Source organism: Bombus huntii, chromosome 14 (genome assembly GCF_024542735.1).
Source record: "Bombus huntii isolate Logan2020A chromosome 14, iyBomHunt1.1, whole genome shotgun sequence".
NCBI lineage: Eukaryota > Metazoa > Arthropoda > Insecta > Hymenoptera > Apidae > Bombus > Bombus huntii.
In genome coordinates, this window is record NC_066251.1 from 9,177,875 (window position 1) to 9,197,415 (window position 19,541).

Below are 19,541 nucleotides of genomic sequence, written 5' to 3' on the forward strand. Positions count from 1 at the left end.
ACAACAGAAACTATTAATAATTGAACTTGTCATCATCTGAACTTATATGATTACCAGCAATATGGGCCAAGGTGAAAATAAATAGCATTATGCCCGAACATTTATGGTATATATATATCAGTAATTTATTTGTTCATAATTTATTTAGAAAGTAATTCGAATTATGAGTACGCAAATATAATATACGAAGAGAGGCCTTTTTGATATTCGAATCTTCTACATTTATTAAGCGTATAGAAACACGTTGCTCTTACTTTTGCTGCGAGATTTGAGAAAGTCTGAGAGAGAATTCTAAGCAACAATGTGACGGTAATTGTGCATTATGTTTATACTTATGCGTAGTCATCACGAGTCGGACGGACATCATTAGGAAGAAAGATAATTTAAATAATATTCCACTTATACGAGTACATATTTACGATATATAAACAAATGACGATGACGATAAACAACAATAAATGCATATAAATTACGTATAGAGTGGTAGAACAGGAATAAAAGACATTAAATATTCACATTTTGGCGATTTGAAAGCGCAGTGAAATGTTGGCGAGTCGCAATGTTGAATGCTTGGAATTATCTTATTTTAATAGCCATAATGATAGATAATTTTATACGCGTTACGTTCAACATATTATGCGTCTTCTCTAAATTACGAACATCGACAACACGCATACACCTGTTTCCTTTCTACTTTCTAATAAAGACTAGAGAGAAGCATGAAAGAAGGACGAGGAAGAAATTGGTAGCGTAAGTGGTGGCACCACTTCCGTTCCAGCAAACATTAAGATCGCAATGTTTAAGCATTGGATTGAACTTCTGCTTGAAATATTCCCAATCGCAGAGACCAACATCACATCCGTCGAGCATGACCAGTTTCTCAGCCAAGTAAAACATTACTTTGTTTGGTTGACTAGTGATGTCGCATCTGTGAATAAAAATAGAAACACTCTGTGATCAAGTGTAGTCAATTTACCACAAACGTTTGTGATCTTACGATTTTAGGGCGCTGTTCTTATTTAACGATGTAACGCAATATCGTCTAATACGTAAACAATTTAGAAGGAAAATTTACATTATGTTTCATTTGTTGCGATTAATGTTTCAATTTAATTCGATAATATGTCATTACCTGTAAAATACAGCGACAAGATTCGCGGCGAAGGACGACATGAAAGAGGTTCGCCAACGACGTTTCGCCATATCTTTGTAATTAAAAGCCGTCAGTTGCGTTTGATCCTTATTAATATTCAACGTGGTCAAGAGGTTCTGCAGACTTATGATATCGCCGAAGTAGAATATGCCTTTAGGTTCGTTAGACTCTCCATTTTGTTCCACTCTCCTACAATATTGATACGCTTATTGATATCGAGAGATGACAGCTTACGAAGCGATAATAGATATTGTGCACTATGTTAAAGCAGATAGAAACTTCATTGAAATAAAAACAAAAAAATGAAATTACCAAAAGTGATTCATCATGTCTTGCAAAAGGGTACATCCTAGCTGCGCATTGATTTCACGTCCATATCCGGCCTTGTAATAATAGTAGAGATCTTCGCGATACTCTAGCACACGAAGTTCTTCTTTACTGAAAACAGCACACCAAGGAGAAAGTTTCGTCACTGTCCAGGCCTTTTCGTAACGGCACATATTGTACATCGTTAGAACTGATTCTGAAAAACGAGACAAGAGGTCGATAAAACGAATGAAAAATACTAGACCTTTTATTGTTTCTGAACTGTCGAGCTTACCTTTGGAAATATCCTCCAAAAACCCAAGATTCTGACTGACATTCTGTATCAGATTTTTAAATTGCGCTCCTTCTTCGAACATAATTACTTCTTTGATGGTAGTATTACTAGGACCATTATTCCACATGTTGCAGGATTTATACATCTGATACAGATAAAGTTAAATTAAAATTGAATTAGATTAAACTTAAAATTAGATTTTGATTTCTTGAAATAGTACAATTTAAAGAGCTTGCTAAAAAAAAATAGTACAAGTGCATTTAAAGGAAAAAGGAAAAGCGAGATAAATATCGGGATCTGTCTATGCAATATCTAGAGAAAATTTTCTTCACAAATTTCCAAATCATTATGAATACGTATAACGTTTATATATTGCAACTTGTATATTACCATTATTCCTTATTATATATGGAAAATAATACACTCACTGTAAGCAGAGTATCATTTATGGCAACTTCTTCTGCATCTACCGCTTGTCTGTCTCCAAACAGTCCCTCCATAAAGTAACTCATGCTGCTTTCGCGTGCATCGGTCGTTTTAAACTAAAATTAATATTTTCCAACTTAGTGAAATTAGCGAATAGTGAAATAGGTAAATTTTCATATTCTTAGTAGGATCGATCGTAGTGTATACCACATAATTTTCCGCCGTTATATTTTCGTCGATTGGTTGAAGAAGCTGCGGAAAATTGCTTTGCAATCGTCTCGCAAGCAATCTCATATCTTCCACACCTTGCGGTGTCAAAACTTCCGCTCTTTCGATTTTGAGGTACTCGTCCGTTTTCCATCTCTTTAAATTTTCTAAATCTCTGATGCACATACGGCCATCTGTGAAAAAGAAAATTGTCGAAGAGCGTATATTTCGAAAGTTGAACGAGCAAAAATCGAACCGCTGATGTAGAAAGTGAATTTTTAGGTTTCCGATGGATTAATAGCTCAAGATCAGACGTGTTCCAATTCAAAGAGACGAATTTATACATGAACTCAATAAATCTAGGGTTAACCGCTGGACTATTGATCAATATGTAAAACGACGCGTGGCGAAGATCGATACGAAAAAGTGTCAATGACCCGAATTAGAGTTTAACTGGTTTACTTGCGTTTGCTTTAACGGGAACACCTCCTTCTCGGAATTTTTCCAATAAATACTGAAACGCGGTCACACGTAAAGACGTATGAATATTTTAATCCAAATGGTGGATAATTTGGGACTTGCTTTTATTCCAATTTTAGTCTAATCGTCTGTTAATTTCCTCATTTTGAAATGAAAAAATATGACAAACTCACTGTTTTGAACTTCGTGATTGCTAATTATATGATCCCGTAGTTTTGTTAATTTTTGCATTTCGATATCCTCCGTTTCAGACGGACATCGTGTACCGTGTGTAGCAAACATCCAAATTTGCTCTGCATGACAGTCTATAAGTCGATTAAAAATTGAGAAGCTTCTTACTAAATGAGAAGTTTAATGGAAAAATGATACGAATACTTACTGGGTACATCTTGAAACCGAGTTTTACCGGCGTGGACAAAATGGTAGGCAGTTTTAGTGGCCATATATAAATATGGATCATCTTCGTCCGCAAAACAAGAGTCACCGTCACGCGCGTAAACGTGACTAATTAAGAATGTCAAGAATAGTACGTATGTATTCATTTTTAAAGATTGTTTCTTTGATCTGCAACAAGGAAGAGGTAATTATATATACATATATATATATATATTTTTTTTTTTAGCTAGTTTCTAAAATTTTCATAATTCTATTTTTAATTTTAATATTTGTAATATTTCATAGTAATCTTAAAGAGATGCTACCAATGTATATGAAATTTCATACGAAGATTGGAAATTATTCTGCTGGTTAAACCTACATTACGTGGTTTGTGCATAAAATTTGAATTTTGTTTAAGTAATCACCGAATTAATTTACAAGCCTAATAATATGATACTAATTTTGATCCCTTTAACCGCGAAGAAACGTAAAGCAGCTACAAATAACTCTTGTTCTATAACTCTCGGAATGCATAAAATGCTTTGTTTCATTGAAGTACAGCAAGCAATAAACCTACATTTTCCTGTGCTGATGTCACATGTTACTTTACTACCGGCTTTACGAATTATCTACGACCAACTATACGTAAAATAGATCTTATGTAACCAACAGGATATTTATTCATCTCTTCCTTTTTTATTATTTTTCACGGTTAAATGCAGATACATAAGTAGGAAATTATCCTTGTTATCTTAAGGTTTATATAATCGATAAATACACAATACCGATAAATTTATTAATAGACACTACATTTAATAAAGTTTCGATTTAAAGATAAGTCGAAGACTGTCTGCTTTGATTTGAATATTTATAAAACGTCATACGATTCAAGGTATCGATGAGTTTAATGTTTAATCTGGTCTTGGATTTTTCGATTCTATGATGCGAAAGGAATTGTAATACGTACGTGCAATAGATATTTGCCTACCAAGGTTAAGGATAGATGTAGAACGTGCACGTGAATGTGAAAGTTAAGATGTGTTCACGCATTACGCGTATGAACAGCTACATATATTGCATAATTCGCGTCTAAGAACAGGTTCTGGAGAAGTTCTAGTCTTTACTGTACAGTTACTATTTTTGCAGCCGAATTTAAAGCGTAACATTTGTTCTGTTTTTATCGATATTCGTCTTCGAAATTTACACCGACAGTTGTTAATTCTTTACTCGCCGACTTTTATTAAAATTCGTTTTGTATGTCTCAATGTTGCTTCAATAAACAACAGTTAAGACTGTACTTATATAAATAAAAATTAATGTTAATACCGCGAATGAAGTTAGACAAAGATACGAAATTTTTAGGAATATAATTCTTGAATGATCTATATAGATATTGAAACGTAATTTCCGAAACATAAATTATAAAATAAAATGTGCAATGATTCGCGGAGAACCTATGAAGGCGGGAGGCTGCTGAAAGAGTAATTCAAGAGTAAGTTAGATTGACGATAACGAAATTGGTAGTGGCTTGATTAGCAAAGCCTTCTCTTAGTGTAATAAGTCTACTTGGCCTACTTATTGTCAATTTCTTGTGTCCGCAAGTGCCAAGTGTCGTGTAAGCCTGGTACCGATTTGATTCTTCCGGAAAGCCTCAACGTATTACATTATACGCTTATTCTTTTGCCACATTCCGATAGAACAGTTTCGTTCCGTAATTTCAATTTTAAAATGTGAGATATTTGTTTCGCGTTATTAATATACGCATACCAACATGAAATATGAAATGAATAAAATAAATTTTCGCACGAACGAATATTAGCACTTGATACCGACTCAGAATCAATTGTCTAATGTGAATCGAAAGGAAAGTAGAACAAACTAAAACAGATTGATTTTATTCAATAAACATCGATGAACTGTAATTTTTTGTTGATAATTGAGAACAAAAGTAGGACGTCGGCGTCACGCATGGCGATCCGTACTGCTACTATTCAACAATTTAATTATTCACAGACGAGCTTATTTATTCAAATGAAATTCCTCCTAGATGTGTAAGCGGCATTCCATCGAAAGTTGAATGAAATGAATTTCGCCGCAGCGTTTCATTCGCACCGCTTTCACGACCTGCCTCACATAATTTTTATTTCGTAAAGGGGCTATTTTATCATAGATATAACGCGAAAATATTGTATTTTAAATCTTGTTACGAAAATGTACAATCATAACATTATCAGAAATCAAAATGATTATACTAATCTTATTATAAGAACAAAAATTTGACGAAAGAATTTTTCAAGAAATTACTAAAATTATAGTATTATTGGAATTATTTTGTACTAGGAATTAAAAAATTTTTCATACTCATTAAGAAATTACCGTATTCTTTACGTCCTGTTCAAGCGCATTAAATCGAGTACGGGTTTATAGACCTGAAAAGAGAGAGTGCGACCGACAGTATTGTTCACTTTTCCTCAATCGGCGGAGTGCTTTGCCCTCTGCAATTCTGGGCAAATGAGATCGTATCAATGTTTCATAAACACTTCAACACAATCGATCTTTCGTTGAAACTTATGATTATTTTCTTCTCATTCTTCGAACTGAAACGACACGAAAACCATTCGATGCGATTCGTACGATAAGCTATGTTAGATTCAACTTTTATCAATAAGTCTTAGTGCTCTTTCTTTTTCTTTCTTTATTTTTTATACGAAGATTGCACGACCAAGTTTCAGAACTTCACGACTCGACGCGGCGCTTGGAACGATCGATCTTCGACGATAGATTCCACGGATTCCCTAGTAATATCAAGGATTTGCGCATGAATCGCTGGCTACTATAATCACTATATCACTGTTTAAAATACAAGTCAACTGTGACAATACCATGAAATGCGCGTAGTCGTTGTTTGTATGCCGATCGCGACCACCTTTCGAGGCGGCAGCTCGTGTGGCACTGCCGTAAGGTCGTCGAGCTTCGTTGCTCCTAGCGTGTAAAAGTCGTATAGTTTCAGCGATAGACCCCGCGAATTGTGTATTACGGTTTGTAGCCTTTGAACCTTCGTTGGCCCAACGTAGTGTTTCATGCGTTCTATAAAATCGTAAAGGTCCGTCACTTTGAGCACGCGCAATCAATAAGAACCTGGGGAAACAAGTCCCCTAAGTTCCGCTAAAATAACCTGCTATAACAGTTTATTTTTCGTCACGACACATATGAACGTATTACGAACGTTTACAAGACTCTGAAAATAAATTGTTCGTATCGTTAAAAATCTTTCTTTCGTATTCTGAGAAACCGCTGGGAAGATTGAAGGTAAACTACTGAAAAAACTAGATTGAAATTTTTTTCAAGTATTTCAGGCATCAGATTATCATTCGTTACAACGTTTAAACGCACACCCCTGCTGACCAGCATTGGTCACGGTATTCCAGGTGCCACTGACATAAGGTCGTCAAGCTTCGTTGATTCGTATGTGTGCAGTCTATACATTTTGTACTCTGCTAAAGCTATATAGTTATTGGAACTGAAGAAGTAATTACGTTCTACGAGAATATTTATTAATACTGTAGAATGTATTTAAATATCGACGGTGAATTGTAAATCATAAATCAATGAATTATAATCATAAATCAGCGAATTAAAATGACTAATACGTAATTGAGTAACCGATTAACTCGGGAGATAGATATGTGTAAAATGGATATTCAAGTATAAATACATTAATCCTAATATTCTAATTTCACGCAGCACGTAGATTATATTTATGTATTTAAATACAGTACAGTAATTACGTAGTAATACAGTAGTCATTACAGATGGCAAATAAAATATAATAACAAATGATAATAAATATTATTACTCCGCTATCTCTTTCGAAGTTAAACAAATATGTATAAAGATTTTTCTGATGATATCAAGTAAACGTGATTAAATTTGAAGGTGTCATATATGAGCATATCGTTCATCACACCAGCTTATATGACAGTAATATAAGGTCGTCTAGCTTCGTTGCTTCGAACATATACGTACAGGTTGTCAGACTGTAATTTCTTCAACACAATTCCTGACAAAAGCACATACGATAATCTACGTAATCACTACGGAATCACTCCTACTATTAAATTACTTCATTGTTATCTTTTGCGTAACGCTTACCATTAATACCATTAATAATAAAATAAGATTCTACGTTACATGTAATATATAATTATTTTGTTGTATCAGCTTTACAAAAATCTGTGTTACAGTCGAACGCGTTGGGTCCCATTTTCTCCTTCAAATATTCCCAGTCGCACACGCCCAATTCACAACCTTCGTAGTCTAAAGGTTTCTCGTTTAAGTAAAACCTAACTTTATTCGACGAATCGCACCTGAAAGCAGTTTTAACGCGAGAAAGGAATAAATTGATCCGAGTAGCTGAAATATGAGAACAAAATCCAAAATAATCCTTGACGTACCTATAGAAAATGGCTGCAAGATTCGCAGCGAACGGCGCCAGGCGGGAACTATTCCACTTTCTGTTTCTCATACTTTCAAAATTCGAAGCTTTCAAAGGTATCGAGTCTTTTGCAACCCCCATCGTTGTTAAAAGCAATTGAAGCGCCGTACTATGAGTGAAATAGAAAATGCCTTGTGGTTCTTCGCTTGAGTCTTCGCTCTCCAATTTTCTAAAATATCAGCGATGTACCTTAACGCAGTATTTGTAGTATTTATATTAACAATACTGACGCTTACCTAAAACCATTAAACATGTCCTGTAACGGTGGACATCCAATGACAGTGCTCATTTCTTCGCCGTAACCGGCGTGGTAATAATAATACAGATCCTCTTCGTACTCGAATAGTTCATCTTCGTGCTTTGTAAAAGCGGCACACCAGGGCGATCTTTCATTTACGTACCAAGCATTTTCAAAAGTGCATGCGGTGTACATAATTAAAACATCATCTAAATCAAGTTGATCAATCAATCTTCGCTGATAATAATTAATACGAAAAATAAATTTATTCAGATTCTCGTGGAATAATATTTTATACCGAAAGAAAGGCTGTTCGAAAAGCCAAGTCGCTGACTAACATTGCCGATTATTTCTCTGAATGATGGACTATCTAAAAATTTATCAACTTCAGATTTGCCCGTCGAATTATGCACTTGTTCCAACCATGCCTTGCAAATTTTATAATACTAAAAGCGAGGTAAGTATGTTCTCATACGAGAAAATGCTATTTTAATGACTGATGATTAGTATCAATATTTTTATCAACCTGTAACAGAGTATCCTCAGAAGTTGGTACTACCACCGTGTTGTCGATGGTTACATTACCGAAGAGCCCATTAATAAAATTTTCCATACTAGCTATAGTTCGTTGCAGATCTGTTGACCTAAACTATACATATATCAAAGTTAAATGAATCGATTGTCATCCAAGTATGTAAACATTACGCGTTAAAGGCTTACTTTGTATATTTTCTTTAAAGTATCAACCGGATAGGATTGCAAAAGTTCCGGGAAATAATCTTTAAACCGTGCACCGAGCGATGATAAATCTTTTTCACCTTGAGTTGTCAAATACTTGGATCGGTGTTTTTTAAGATTTGGATCTAACTTCCACGTTTTTAGTTTCTCTAAGTCCTTCTGGCATAAACTACCATCTACAAATACATCGTGTTATACGAAAACGGAAAGTTATTATGAACTGACAAAAAGATCTTTCGAGGTTCTTACTTACTTCCATATTTTTCATGATTCTCGATGATGCTACTTTGAAGTTTTGGCAAATTATGTTTCATGCTTTTGATCTGATCCTTTCCAGGATTGCGAGTTCCGTGTCTAATTAACATCCAAATTTGGACTGGCTTGCAATCTAGGGAAAAAAGCAGTAAAAAATATATAATGTATAAATAAGAAGCAGAAGTAAAAAGTATCAGTGCAAGAGTTGTTACGTTATTCAAAATATTTCAGATGATAACAGTCTGTAATCACACAACTTTCTTATTCTTTTGCCTCACTAATGATCGTGCGACCGCTTAGTGCAGTTATAAATAATTAAAGGAGAACAAAATATATTAGAAGTTACGACACTATTTATTCTATTCGACATGTTATAATACATTATGTATTCTAAAGTGACACTCTGTAATTACTTACTTGGAAGAGTAGTATTTTTAATTAAGCCATGTTCGACTTCATAAGCCGTCTTCGTACCAGCGCATAGATAGGGATGTTCATCGTCGGAATAACAATAATTACTATCACTTGAAACTAACTCGTTTGTCAAACAAAAAAGTGTAATTAATATCGCAAAAATGTTTACTCTCGACATACTTCCTTTACGAAAGAACTGCATGCTGTGTATGCTGTGTCTGTAATCTAAAATGGAATAAGTACACAGTGAATAATTTAAAACGTATGTTACATAAGTTACGACACATTTTAGGAAGAACGCTATCTAAAAACACTATATAAAGCATATGTACATTATTTCACAAAAAATGGAACCGTATTGTATTTGAAACAAAAAGTAAAATTATCATGCGAAGACAACTGTGAAATGCAAATTTTGTATAATAGGTACGTACGTTCAAACAAACTCACGTTTAATCTCTGCTATTCACTTACTCCAGTTGTGCGATACAAATGTTACTAACTAAGCGTTCCTTTCTTTTATAACAAGGAACTGCCTCGACTACGTCCTATCAGTAGCCTCAGGTTATAATGCTTTACGAGGCTTAGTATTTCCGAGTGTATATTCAAATTGCTAATAGACTGTACATAAAAAAAAGGTATAATGTAATTCGTATATCTGTATGGATCAGAAAGTACAGAAAATTCGACGGGTAAAATGTTTTGATGGTCGATAACCGGTTTGACAACTGGTTTTATAAAACCTACCTTAAATAAAACAATTCAGTCTGCGTATGTCATGGAAAAACATCTATATAAACTTTGTATTTTGTATTAACAATTTATGATAGTACATACGTATATTGACAGCATTTCTTTTACATCAATTATCGACGGTTATAATTATGTTTTAATAATTTACGATCAATGACTTTTATTTCTGTAATATTCTAATACTAAAGAGGAAATGCATGTCAACGAAGCAGAACATTTTTATAGCATAGCATTTTTAATTGTTAACGAATATACTTGTTGAAAAAGAAACTGCAATCGTTAAATTTGTTGTATACTAATTCATATCAAGCTAAAAGATTTTATTTTACTCAAACTAGATTAGATTACCTTGGATAAGAAACGCACGAGATAAACGTAACGTTAAAAAAGCACCTGGTTATTGATATACGTATATCAATAAACTATAGAATCATAAAAACCATAACAGCAACAAGGTAAATGAAAATCTTTGATTTTATTGATCGTAGTGTTGCGATAAATACTTGTATGATTTGAACCTGACAATTGCGAATGATAATTAGAAAAGATATTGTGTCTAGCTTTAAATAAATTATGACAATAATTTTCTTGAGTACGCAATCGATAAAGATAAACAAAGTTGTGTTTAAATCAGTATATGCATACACGAGTTGATTCTTATTATTACTACATGTTCTTGCTATTTCTCGCAATTATTGGTAAAAACCTATCACTCATTGACGTCGATACCACAAAGCGAATGATCTGATGAAAATCAAGAGAACATTGTTCAAATTTTAATTTCGTCGTGAATAAATATTAACATACAATCAGTCTCGAAAATATTCGGACATTTTATAACTCACCCTTTTGTTCAATAACATGTTTTAAGTAGTTTAGTATGTTGATTATTTTTTATTAGTAACTGACGCTGTATTTTATTATTCTATTAACTGAATTTATCATTTTTCCTTAGTGTTTATTGTTGTCTGTTTATTAATTCTACGGTTCAATTCATTTTTGTTTTAAGTCAAAAGTTTTTTCATTCTGACACATATATACTATACTTCAATATATTGTAAAACATTTTTATTGTTTTATCTTCATCTGTTTCAGATATAGAACATAGAAGTCAAAGTTATGGTAGTGTTCGAATATTTTTGAGACCGACTGTACGTAGTTTGGTAGATAATAAGAGCGAAAAATTACTAAGAAGGTGATAGTTCAACTTATTCACAATAAAGGCCAAATACACAACAGTAGGCATGAAAAGTTCGAGCTCCGTATGTAAATGTGGAGTAATTGTCTTTACCAGCGTCCCAAAGAAAGCCTACAGATGATTGTATAGATTGATTTGCTTTCTCTATAATGGTCACATTGACTACGATTTTATATCTGAATATAAATGTAATTCATTAAAATATATAATAATTCCTGGATTTATTAAGATAAAGTGTATCAACAATAAGAAAATAATTACCTATCGAAGTTCAAAGTTTTAATTTTTTCTCTAATTTCAGTGGCTACTAACTCACAAAGCTTCAGACACTCCACAGCATTATAAGAGATATCTTCTAATTTATTTATCATTATCGTCTTTACAATCTTATCCACTGTATCTATTTTAAAAGGATTGTAAGCATTCAGACGATAAGTGTTCTGATATTTTGGCGCCTACAAACATGTAACAAATCAAAGCAAATAAAAATCCATATTCATCAGATTTACCAAAAATTAGGTATTACCAAAGACATTGGTACTACTTGAAGTAGTAAAATTATAATGATCCTCACCTCTCGTTCGTTATCGTAGTTCGTTAAATGGTTATCCATATCTAATTGAGAAAATATATAAAATATAACAAATAGAGTATATGATTAAAGATATGGCTACACCTGGCAAATTGCATCTGATAACTAGCGCCTATCTTAATAATTGAATAATTTTTCCTTGAAATACTTGTCACTCATATCTATACAATCACGAATGGTTACTTAGAAACCAAACTAAACATGTTGATTAATCCATTTTGTGCTAAAACAGGATCAATAAAGATAGTCCATCGATACTGAATATTTGGAAATATAAACGAAATATTGTCCTCTTGTATTGAACACGATGTTAATATTATTTTTTTGAATATAAAAATATATTTCAAATTTATTTAAATATTTATTTATTTAAAAATATGTTTGTTAGATATTATTTGAGTATTTAAATATATTTTTAAATAACTTTTAAAATCGTTTCCATCATATGGAATAGAGTAAGCATAGATAGCATTCAACTCGGTATCGATCTATGCGATATATCGAACTAATTTGAATTATCGAAATATTGCGCGCTTCCGTGGAGTTAAGTACCTGGGTCTTTTCACATCATTTCAATCGGCGTCATTCAGTTAATTGAAATTGTATTGTAAATTGTATTATTTAGTGCAAAATATTGTTCCTTTTTACAAATATTTCTTGTAAAAATTTATTTATTGTGACATAAGTAACTTTGCCAATATTTCCTATTTGGCCCCCTAGCATGGCCATGGAGTAATACTTAATTGAACCAAAAACAAAAGAGTAAAGTATACTTTCAAACGATACTGTCCTTATCAATGATGAATTGTGTAGGTATTCTGTTAACAATTGAATTTCATTTTGATATTACGGAATAACATACAAAATATTAAATAATACATAAATATTCATATATTTTTTATAATAACATATTTAAAGTTTTACATCAATTTAATCAGTTAAATAAAATAAATTGTATTATACGACAGATTGACAGTTCTTTGGCTTCGTTTTACATTATGTTACTTTTACAACTGTGAGTTTAATCCATATGTAATTCAATATAACAATATTTAAAATTTGCTCATTAGTTGAATACATACAAATTTCATATCACTTATAGATATTATACATGTGTAACTTTAATTAGAAGCAATCACCAAGACACAAACATATATTTTAATGTTTAAAAATTTATTTATGTATTGTTAGTATAAAAAGCATTGATAAATAACTTTTAGCATTTTATTGTTGAAACAAATGTGTTAGAAATGAAAGCATAAAAAAAATAAATAAATATAGAAACATTTAAACAAAATCAGAATATCATTTTAGCACAGAAAGATATACATTCATGCCTAAGATTTAGCATTGGAAATGGGAGCTTTATAATTTGTTTTATTATGAGAATTATTTTTATTTAATGAAACAGACTCTATCATACAATTTTGATACTAAATGCGGGACATGAATGTACTTCTTATTTAATAATATATTACACTTCTGTATGATGTCTGTTGACATCCATCGCTTTAAATACTAATACACAAAATATAGGCTTGTGCTACTTTACTCTACATGGAGATCAAAGTCTACTGACACATTGAAAGAATTATGTGTCAATTGGAACCTTACTTCTTTCTTTTTAATTAATTAAGTAATAAACATATTTGGTAACAAAGACTTCATAAAGATACATCTTCCCATGCATAAAATTCATTAATTATCCTAAGACAACAATTCAACTTCAGCTTGAATATTTTGTCGTGCTTGCTCTTCATATTTTTCTCGAAATTCCTTTGTGGCAAAAATATTTGGGATCTGCACAAAGTTCTGCAGTACCTAATTTTTTTAACATGAAAAAAGAATAATCAGAAAATAATGTGTACATATGCGAAGGAATAGACATATTTAAGTATAATACATTCAATAGTACTGTTACCTTTAAACGTAATGCAGTATACATTGGCTCACTAAGAAAAGAATATTCTCCACGTATTTTTTCTCTATATTCTGCATAACTTTCTGGACAAGATCCTAACACAGCCATGTCCAAATCTAAAAAGTAATGAGCATCTTCACCACCAAAGGCACCACCAATTTTATGTGCATCAGTACTATGTGTTGCAGCTACTTTCAGAAGTTCACAAGCTTCTTCTCTTAATTGTGCATCCTATGTGCATAAAAAACAATGTAAAAAATGTATATTCTTCTATCTAATGATGAGAATAACAATCTTATATCATAAACTGATAATTACAGCAGGAATTTCAGCTTCATCTGCAAATGCATTAAAATGCTCCAAATTCTTGTTTTCACCATCTAAAGCTTTGGGATCATATTCGAAGCTATAAATTTAAATTATTAAAATTATAATTTATTCATATTATTTCTTTACTTGAGTTTATGTTGCTACTTACTTTTGAAAAAATAAGGCAAGAAGCACAGCTTGTGGATTCTTCAAGTTATTCTTAATTTCATAATAACAATTCAATTTATCATGAAGAGAATCTAGATTATGATAAGTACGTTTTTCTTCTGAATAAGCTTCTTGTAGTTTTGTGAACCATGTGTCACAGACATCACTATTTAATCCATCAATTGCTTCTTTCCAGCTTTCTTCTATTGATGCCATTTCCCTCTGAAATAGTTTGTAGGTGTCTTTTAAAATATTTTCACTTAGAAATTTCAATTAACTATTTTTTACTAAATCTACGATTTCAGATTTGGAGGAAACAAAATGTTTTCGTATACAAATGAATAGTAGTACTGTTATAGTAAAGAGAAAATTGTTTGCAAACGAAATAAATTATCTTCGTTAATTCCACATACTCACAGTGTATCAAAGGAGTCAAACAATGTGATAGTATAACTTATTGTTAGAGACGAAAAGTAAGAAATTGTGCTACGTTGAAATTCTGATTACCGAAACATAATGCGTCGCTGCGGGTGCCTGCTGACTGAGTGAATTCTGCTTGGTAAAATAAAGTCGGCTTCCATTTATTGATCGGATTGTGTTCGAGTTTTATCAACGAAATATAGCGTGATTTATAATCATCATTGTTTGTATAAAACATTATATTTGATCTTTTTAGAATATTTAATATGTTAAAAACTAATAAAAAGATATAAAAGTTTGAATTTAATTTTAATTATCTATCAAAGAAAACATATTTGCATTCAATTGTCTGGTATCTGCGGTTAGTTGGTAACCCTTGTCGAGTATTTTAGAATTATCCGTATAGGAGATATGTATTTGTGATCAATTAGAAAATTATATATCAATGATCCTTTTGTTCTTATTGTTGGATGTATTAAACTATTTATAGCTTATAGGTTTGACAAATTTTAGTAATCGTGGGGATAACATACATCTGTCGCTAGTTTTGTTTGGCTTAAAATTTACCGCTACCGCGAGAAAAAGAGATTAGTTTACAGTCTTCATATAAAATATGAAATTGTTCTTATAGTATTAAATAATGTTGAAAGGCATTTTATGTCTATAAGTGATAGCAAATTATAGGTTGTAATATTTTCTTAATGAGGAAATGAAGACTGACAAAAATGTATTTAAGAAACTGTTGCATATTCGGTCTTTTGATAGCTTAACCTTAAAGTTATATGAAATAATATGGAAATAATAGAAAGTAACATATAAATAAAATTTATAATAAAATAAATTAAATTTTTGATACGGTGAAATTAATTATATTAAAATGAGAGGTTGAGGTAAAAAATGAGAGGTATAGTTATCAATTTAAAATTATTTTGTATTGTATTACATCAATGAAGCACTTGTATGTGCCTATAAATTTTTCTTTAATTGCAGAAAAAGAAATGGATAGGAATATTGTTATATTATTATATATAATTTTTGTTGGATTCTTGTCCATTGCATTATTTTTGTATGGGTTTTTTCCTTTGATGTACTATGATAACACTATAGCAACACAAGATAATATACCAGAATTTATTGAAAATACAAGGTGAGTTCAAGAAATATGTAAAAAATATAGGTAGGCAAAGGAAATGTATTTTATATAATTTATACCACAAATCTTTTAGAGTAAAGATAGATACATTGTATCAACCAATAGCTAAAAGATTGATCATTATGGTCATTGATGCTTTGAGGTGGGATTTTATAACGGGCTCAATTGGAAAGATTGCAATGCCTGTAACAAGTAGCCTTATATCAAATTCTTCAGCTTCTCTATTACAAACTAAAGTACAACTACCAACTGTTACAATGCCTAGAATAAAGGTGCCAGGTTTTAAATAAAGTTCATTGTAAATCTTGTTCTTGAAAACTACAGAAATATAAAGAAAATAATATTTTATATAACTTAGGCAATCACCACCGGTATGATACCAAGTTTTATTGATGTAGTTCTAAATTTTGGAAGTAAACCAGTTACTGGTGACAATGTGCTCCTCCAAGCAAAAAGAACTGGTTACAAATCAGTATTCTATGGAGATGATACTTGGATCACATTATTTCCCTCTATATTTGATCGTTATGATGGTACTACATCATTCTTTGTAACAGATTTTACTGAGGTATTTTCTGTTTTTGTTTTTGTTATATCTTTATACAGTACTATATATAATTACATACAATAAAATTCTCCAATTCAGGTTGATAATAATGTAACTAGACATATACACAAAGAATTGTATAACAATAATAACTGGTCCATAATGATTCTTCATTACTTAGGACTTGACCATATTGGTCATGTTCACGGACCATTTAGTCCACTGATCAAAACCAAACTTAAAGAAATGGATAGTGTGATAGCAGAAATTCAGATTAAAGTTCAAGAATGGGTAGGTCTGGTATAATATCTAAAATATTATGCTTAACCAAAGTATAATATGAAACATCTTTTTCAAAAGAAATTACAATTCATTTCATACATTTATAAAATCAATATAAACTTATTATCTTCAGAATCAAAATAATGATTCTACTTTGTTTATTGTCTGTGGGGACCATGGGATGAAAGATTCTGGTGGTCATGGTGGTTCAACAATATCAGAAACAACTGTACCATTTATTGCAATTGGTGGAAAAAGTCATAAAAATCACATTGAAGGTCCCATAGAAATATCACAAATAGATATTGCATCTACATTATCTGTTATCTTGGGAGTGCCAATACCATATTCTAATATAGGAACTATCTTCTTGGACTCTTTATATGATTTACCTATTTCAAAAAAGTTATTTATACTTTATTATAATTCAAATCAAATATTTAATCATTTCAAAAAGTTAGCTAATTATGAGTCTGAATGTGAGTAAATCAATTATATTTAACTATATACAAACTTTAAGACAATATCATGCATTTATTGATTATTACAGACGCATATCACAAATATTTGGAAGCAATAAAGCTTCACAATGCATGGTTAAACATCAAAGATCATCCAGATGGTATGACAGATGATATTGTGCTTTGCTATAAGACTGCATTGAAGGGGATGAAAGAAGTCCTTATGTATAGCATAATAAAATATGACTTCCAGATAATAACAATATCTATAATTTTTTTATGCCATGTAAGAATCAAAAGTTAGCTCAATTCTCCATTATGTTAACTCTTCTATATAACGACTTAACTATTTCAGATTATTTGCATCTTATTGGGGAAAATGTCTTCCAAGTCAGCACCACTAAAAAATGTTGCATTTTTTATTATTCTAAATGTGCTTTCATGGCTATTTGTCAGTTATGTTTGGAAAGATGAAAACACTGTGCTACTTGATACAAAGAACTTACTTGCCACTGTGATAACGTTATGCATAATGATTGTTTTGATAATAAATTCTTACTTGCTTGCCAATATTAGAGGTTTTCACATTTTTAGGTCTAAGGTAAAAGAAATTATATAAATTCAAATACTTAAAAGGTTTGCTTGCATACATTGTAATACGATTCTTTCTTTAAAAATTAGAAAACTGACAAAGGAGTAGAAAGGTGGCTCCTTTCATTTGGGAGCCTAATACATGCAATTAGCCTTGCTGGTACTAGCTTTGTTGAGGAAGAACATCAAACTTGGTATTTCTATTGGGTTACAGTCCTCGTATCGCTACTTTATAACTTTATCACAAAATTTTTACGATCGTAAGATAATTTTTTTATTAACATAAAGTACTAAATTATTTAGGATATTAAGTTTTTAGCATCACGTTTCAGCCACTACCAACAAAATTTACATGCACAAATTAGTATTAAGCTTTTATTACTACTGATAGGACACAGAACTCTCAGAAAATTAAATAGTACCGGTGATAAGTATGCTCATCTTCCTGACATAGCAGGATTTTTAATAAAACAAGAAAGCAAGATGGGCATGACGATTGTGCTTATCATTGGTAATTAAATTATAATTTACCATTTAAAGTAACAAAATTAGAACATATTGTAAAGTCTTAAAACCATTTTCTCAGGTCTCGTACTTTTGATGTGGATCGATCTTATTCACGGGAGTAGGAAGCGTAAAGATCTATCGTTCTTGTTGAATTCAATAGCTTGTATGTGCATTTATCTTCGCCATATGCATAATAATATGGTTATCAAAATACCATTTTACCCTCAAACTAGGTAAGCTTGTTGCTTACATTAAAAATCTGTGCATACTTTGAAATGTGATCATTTGTTACAGAGGAATATTCGAAGTACAAATTTACTGGTTTTTACTCATAATGAATTTTGTAAATTACATTTACGATCTTATCCATATAAGAAAATGCAATGCTAGCTCCTTTCTGAGAATTTCATTGTATTTTATTCTACAAATGTGGATTATGATCGCAGCAATGCTTCATCAACCACACAGTGTTATACTCTTGCCATTTCAAATAATCGTTAGTAGCGTGATTTATGAGATTAATAAGAACGGTACTACGCAAGATATTCAAGTATTATATGTTTTGGCCGGCAATGTGTTTTACTTTTATCAGGTAATAGTCTAACATTAGATAATTTCTGATGTTATTACTGCCGTAAAGTGAATTTTAAACAAAACAATCTATTTTTTACCAGGGAAATTCTAATAGTTTAGCGACTATCGATGTAGCTGCAGGTTACATTGGTGTACAGTCATACATGCCATTTGTTAATGGTTCGTTATTATTAATTAATACTTATGCAGCACCGGTTTTGGCCTATTTTTTACTTATTTATCATGCGATCTTACAACATCCATATAAGTGAGTAATTTTAATTTAATTTTTCAAATAATGGAATACTAATGTAATAGTGGTAATATTATTTTTCAGTACTCCTGAAATTATTACGCGATTTAGCAAAACATGTATTACATGGAGATTGTTGCCAATAGCTATTTACACAATTATAATCAGTATTCAGCGTCATCATTTGTTCGTTTGGTCAGTATTTTCGCCGAAATTATTATATGAAGCTGTACACTCTGTTGTTATTTGTTTGGCCGTGTTCATTATGCTGATCTTAGCTACAGTTCAAGAAATAATAAATAATTATGAAAGATGACTTTATGTTTCTTGTATGATTTATTTATCCAAAACATCATAAACGTTAAATTGGAAAATGTTGAAATTAACGACAGGAATATATTAAATTTAAGGAAAAAGTTTCTGTTACT

The 19,541-nt window shown here is 31.4% G+C and overlaps 5 protein-coding genes and 1 long non-coding RNA gene across 11 annotated transcripts in view; 3 read left to right on the plus strand and 3 right to left on the minus strand.

Moving 5' to 3' along the window:
• LOC126873066 (voltage-dependent calcium channel gamma-7 subunit) overlaps nt 1–9,811 on the plus strand; it is a 76,363-nt gene extending 66,552 nt beyond the window's left edge. The window contains exon 10 of the transcript XR_007692293.1: nt 9,678–9,811. The gene's annotated coding sequence lies outside the window, so the exon portion shown is untranslated. The remainder of the gene's footprint in view (nt 1–9,677) is intronic.
• On the minus strand, nt 101–6,284 carry LOC126873063 (multiple inositol polyphosphate phosphatase 1-like). Of its 3 annotated transcripts, none has more exons than XM_050633553.1 (9): nt 6,128–6,284; nt 3,247–3,431; nt 3,041–3,172; nt 2,388–2,581; nt 2,183–2,296; nt 1,755–1,899; nt 1,466–1,676; nt 1,133–1,342; nt 101–928 (listed from the first exon to the last, which is right to left on the minus strand). In XM_050633553.1, the coding sequence occupies exons 2-9, from the start codon at nt 3,407–3,409 to the stop codon at nt 691–693; spliced, it is 1,407 nt and encodes a 468-aa protein (XP_050489510.1). In that variant the 5' UTR covers nt 3,410–3,431; nt 6,128–6,284; the 3' UTR covers nt 101–690. The 3 variants fall into 3 exon arrangements, with proteins under 3 accessions (XP_050489510.1, XP_050489508.1, XP_050489509.1); XM_050633551.1 differs by having other exon boundaries at nt 5,622–6,216; XM_050633552.1 differs by lacking the exon at nt 6,128–6,284 and adding an exon at nt 4,213–4,498.
• Nucleotides 6,974–10,593, minus strand: LOC126873065 (multiple inositol polyphosphate phosphatase 1-like). 3 transcript variants are annotated; one of them, XM_050633556.1, is made up of 10 exons: nt 9,836–10,593; nt 9,389–9,610; nt 8,970–9,104; nt 8,699–8,892; nt 8,505–8,627; nt 8,277–8,424; nt 7,977–8,187; nt 7,700–7,909; nt 7,437–7,612; nt 6,974–7,305 (listed from the first exon to the last, which is right to left on the minus strand). In XM_050633556.1, exons 2-9 carry the CDS (start codon nt 9,585–9,587, stop codon nt 7,450–7,452), a joined length of 1,383 nt encoding a protein of 460 aa, XP_050489513.1. In that variant the 5' UTR covers nt 9,588–9,610; nt 9,836–10,593; the 3' UTR covers nt 6,974–7,305; nt 7,437–7,449. The 3 variants fall into 3 exon arrangements, with proteins under 3 accessions (XP_050489513.1, XP_050489511.1, XP_050489512.1); XM_050633554.1 differs by having other exon boundaries at nt 6,974–7,612; XM_050633555.1 differs by having other exon boundaries at nt 6,974–7,612; nt 9,820–9,877.
• Nucleotides 10,594–11,385: 792 nt separating this feature from the next.
• On the plus strand, nt 11,386–13,047 carry LOC126873077 (uncharacterized). The gene is made up of 2 exons (XR_007692294.1): nt 11,386–11,524; nt 11,638–13,047. It is a non-coding gene; the product is annotated as an uncharacterized LOC126873077 (long non-coding RNA).
• LOC126873071 (uncharacterized) lies at nt 12,797–15,616 on the minus strand. 2 transcript variants are annotated; one of them, XM_050633568.1, is made up of 5 exons: nt 14,834–15,616; nt 14,328–14,548; nt 14,168–14,255; nt 13,850–14,080; nt 12,797–13,749 (listed from the first exon to the last, which is right to left on the minus strand). In XM_050633568.1, exons 2-5 carry the CDS (start codon nt 14,540–14,542, stop codon nt 13,636–13,638), a joined length of 648 nt encoding a protein of 215 aa, XP_050489525.1. In that variant the 5' UTR covers nt 14,543–14,548; nt 14,834–15,616; the 3' UTR covers nt 12,797–13,635. The 2 variants fall into 2 exon arrangements, with proteins under 2 accessions (XP_050489525.1, XP_050489524.1); XM_050633567.1 differs by having other exon boundaries at nt 14,744–15,616.
• Nucleotides 15,617–15,656: 40 nt separating this feature from the next.
• Nucleotides 15,657–19,434, plus strand: LOC126873055 (GPI ethanolamine phosphate transferase 2). The gene is made up of 13 exons (XM_050633530.1): nt 15,657–15,893; nt 15,973–16,171; nt 16,258–16,467; nt 16,546–16,737; nt 16,862–17,207; nt 17,279–17,475; nt 17,545–17,790; nt 17,871–18,040; nt 18,113–18,291; nt 18,367–18,520; nt 18,582–18,879; nt 18,962–19,128; nt 19,198–19,434. Exons 1-13 carry the CDS (start codon nt 15,694–15,696, stop codon nt 19,427–19,429), a joined length of 2,790 nt encoding a protein of 929 aa, XP_050489487.1. The 5' UTR covers nt 15,657–15,693; the 3' UTR covers nt 19,430–19,434.
• The last annotated feature ends 107 nt before the right edge of the window (nt 19,435–19,541 follow it).

Bases quoted from the DNA above. Each gene is read 5' to 3' on its own strand.
- LOC126873063 (XM_050633553.1), bottom strand. From the start codon at position 3,409: ATGAATACATACGTACTATTCTTGACATTCTTAATTAGTCACGTTTAC. The intron at 3,173-3,246 runs GTAAGTATTCGT...ATCGACTTATAG, and splicing joins TCGGTTTCAAGATGTACCCA to ACTGTCATGCAGAGCAAATT. The intron at 1,343-1,465 runs GTAATTTCATTT...TCAATATTGTAG, and splicing joins GACATGATGAATCACTTTTG to GAGAGTGGAACAAAATGGAG.
- LOC126873055 (XM_050633530.1), top strand. From the start codon at position 15,694: ATGAAGCACTTGTATGTGCCTATAAATTTTTCTTTAATTGCAGAAAAA. The intron at 18,041-18,112 runs GTAAGATAATTT...ATCACGTTTCAG, and splicing joins ATCACAAAATTTTTACGATC to CCACTACCAACAAAATTTAC. The intron at 18,880-18,961 runs GTAATAGTCTAA...ATTTTTTACCAG, and splicing joins ATGTGTTTTACTTTTATCAG to GGAAATTCTAATAGTTTAGC.
- LOC126873065 (XM_050633556.1), bottom strand. From the start codon at position 9,587: ATGCAGTTCTTTCGTAAAGGAAGTATGTCGAGAGTAAACATTTTTGCG. The intron at 9,105-9,388 runs GTAAGTAATTAC...TTTTTTCCCTAG, and splicing joins TAAAAATACTACTCTTCCAA to ATTGCAAGCCAGTCCAAATT. The intron at 8,628-8,698 runs GTAAGCCTTTAA...ATATATGTATAG, and splicing joins CTTTAAAGAAAATATACAAA to TTTAGGTCAACAGATCTGCA.
- LOC126873071 (XM_050633568.1), bottom strand. From the start codon at position 14,542: ATGGCATCAATAGAAGAAAGCTGGAAAGAAGCAATTGATGGATTAAAT. The intron at 14,256-14,327 runs GTAAGTAGCAAC...TTAAATTTATAG, and splicing joins CTTGCCTTATTTTTTCAAAA to CTTCGAATATGATCCCAAAG. The intron at 13,750-13,849 runs GTAACAGTACTA...TAAAAAAATTAG, and splicing joins ATACTGCATTACGTTTAAAG to GTACTGCAGAACTTTGTGCA.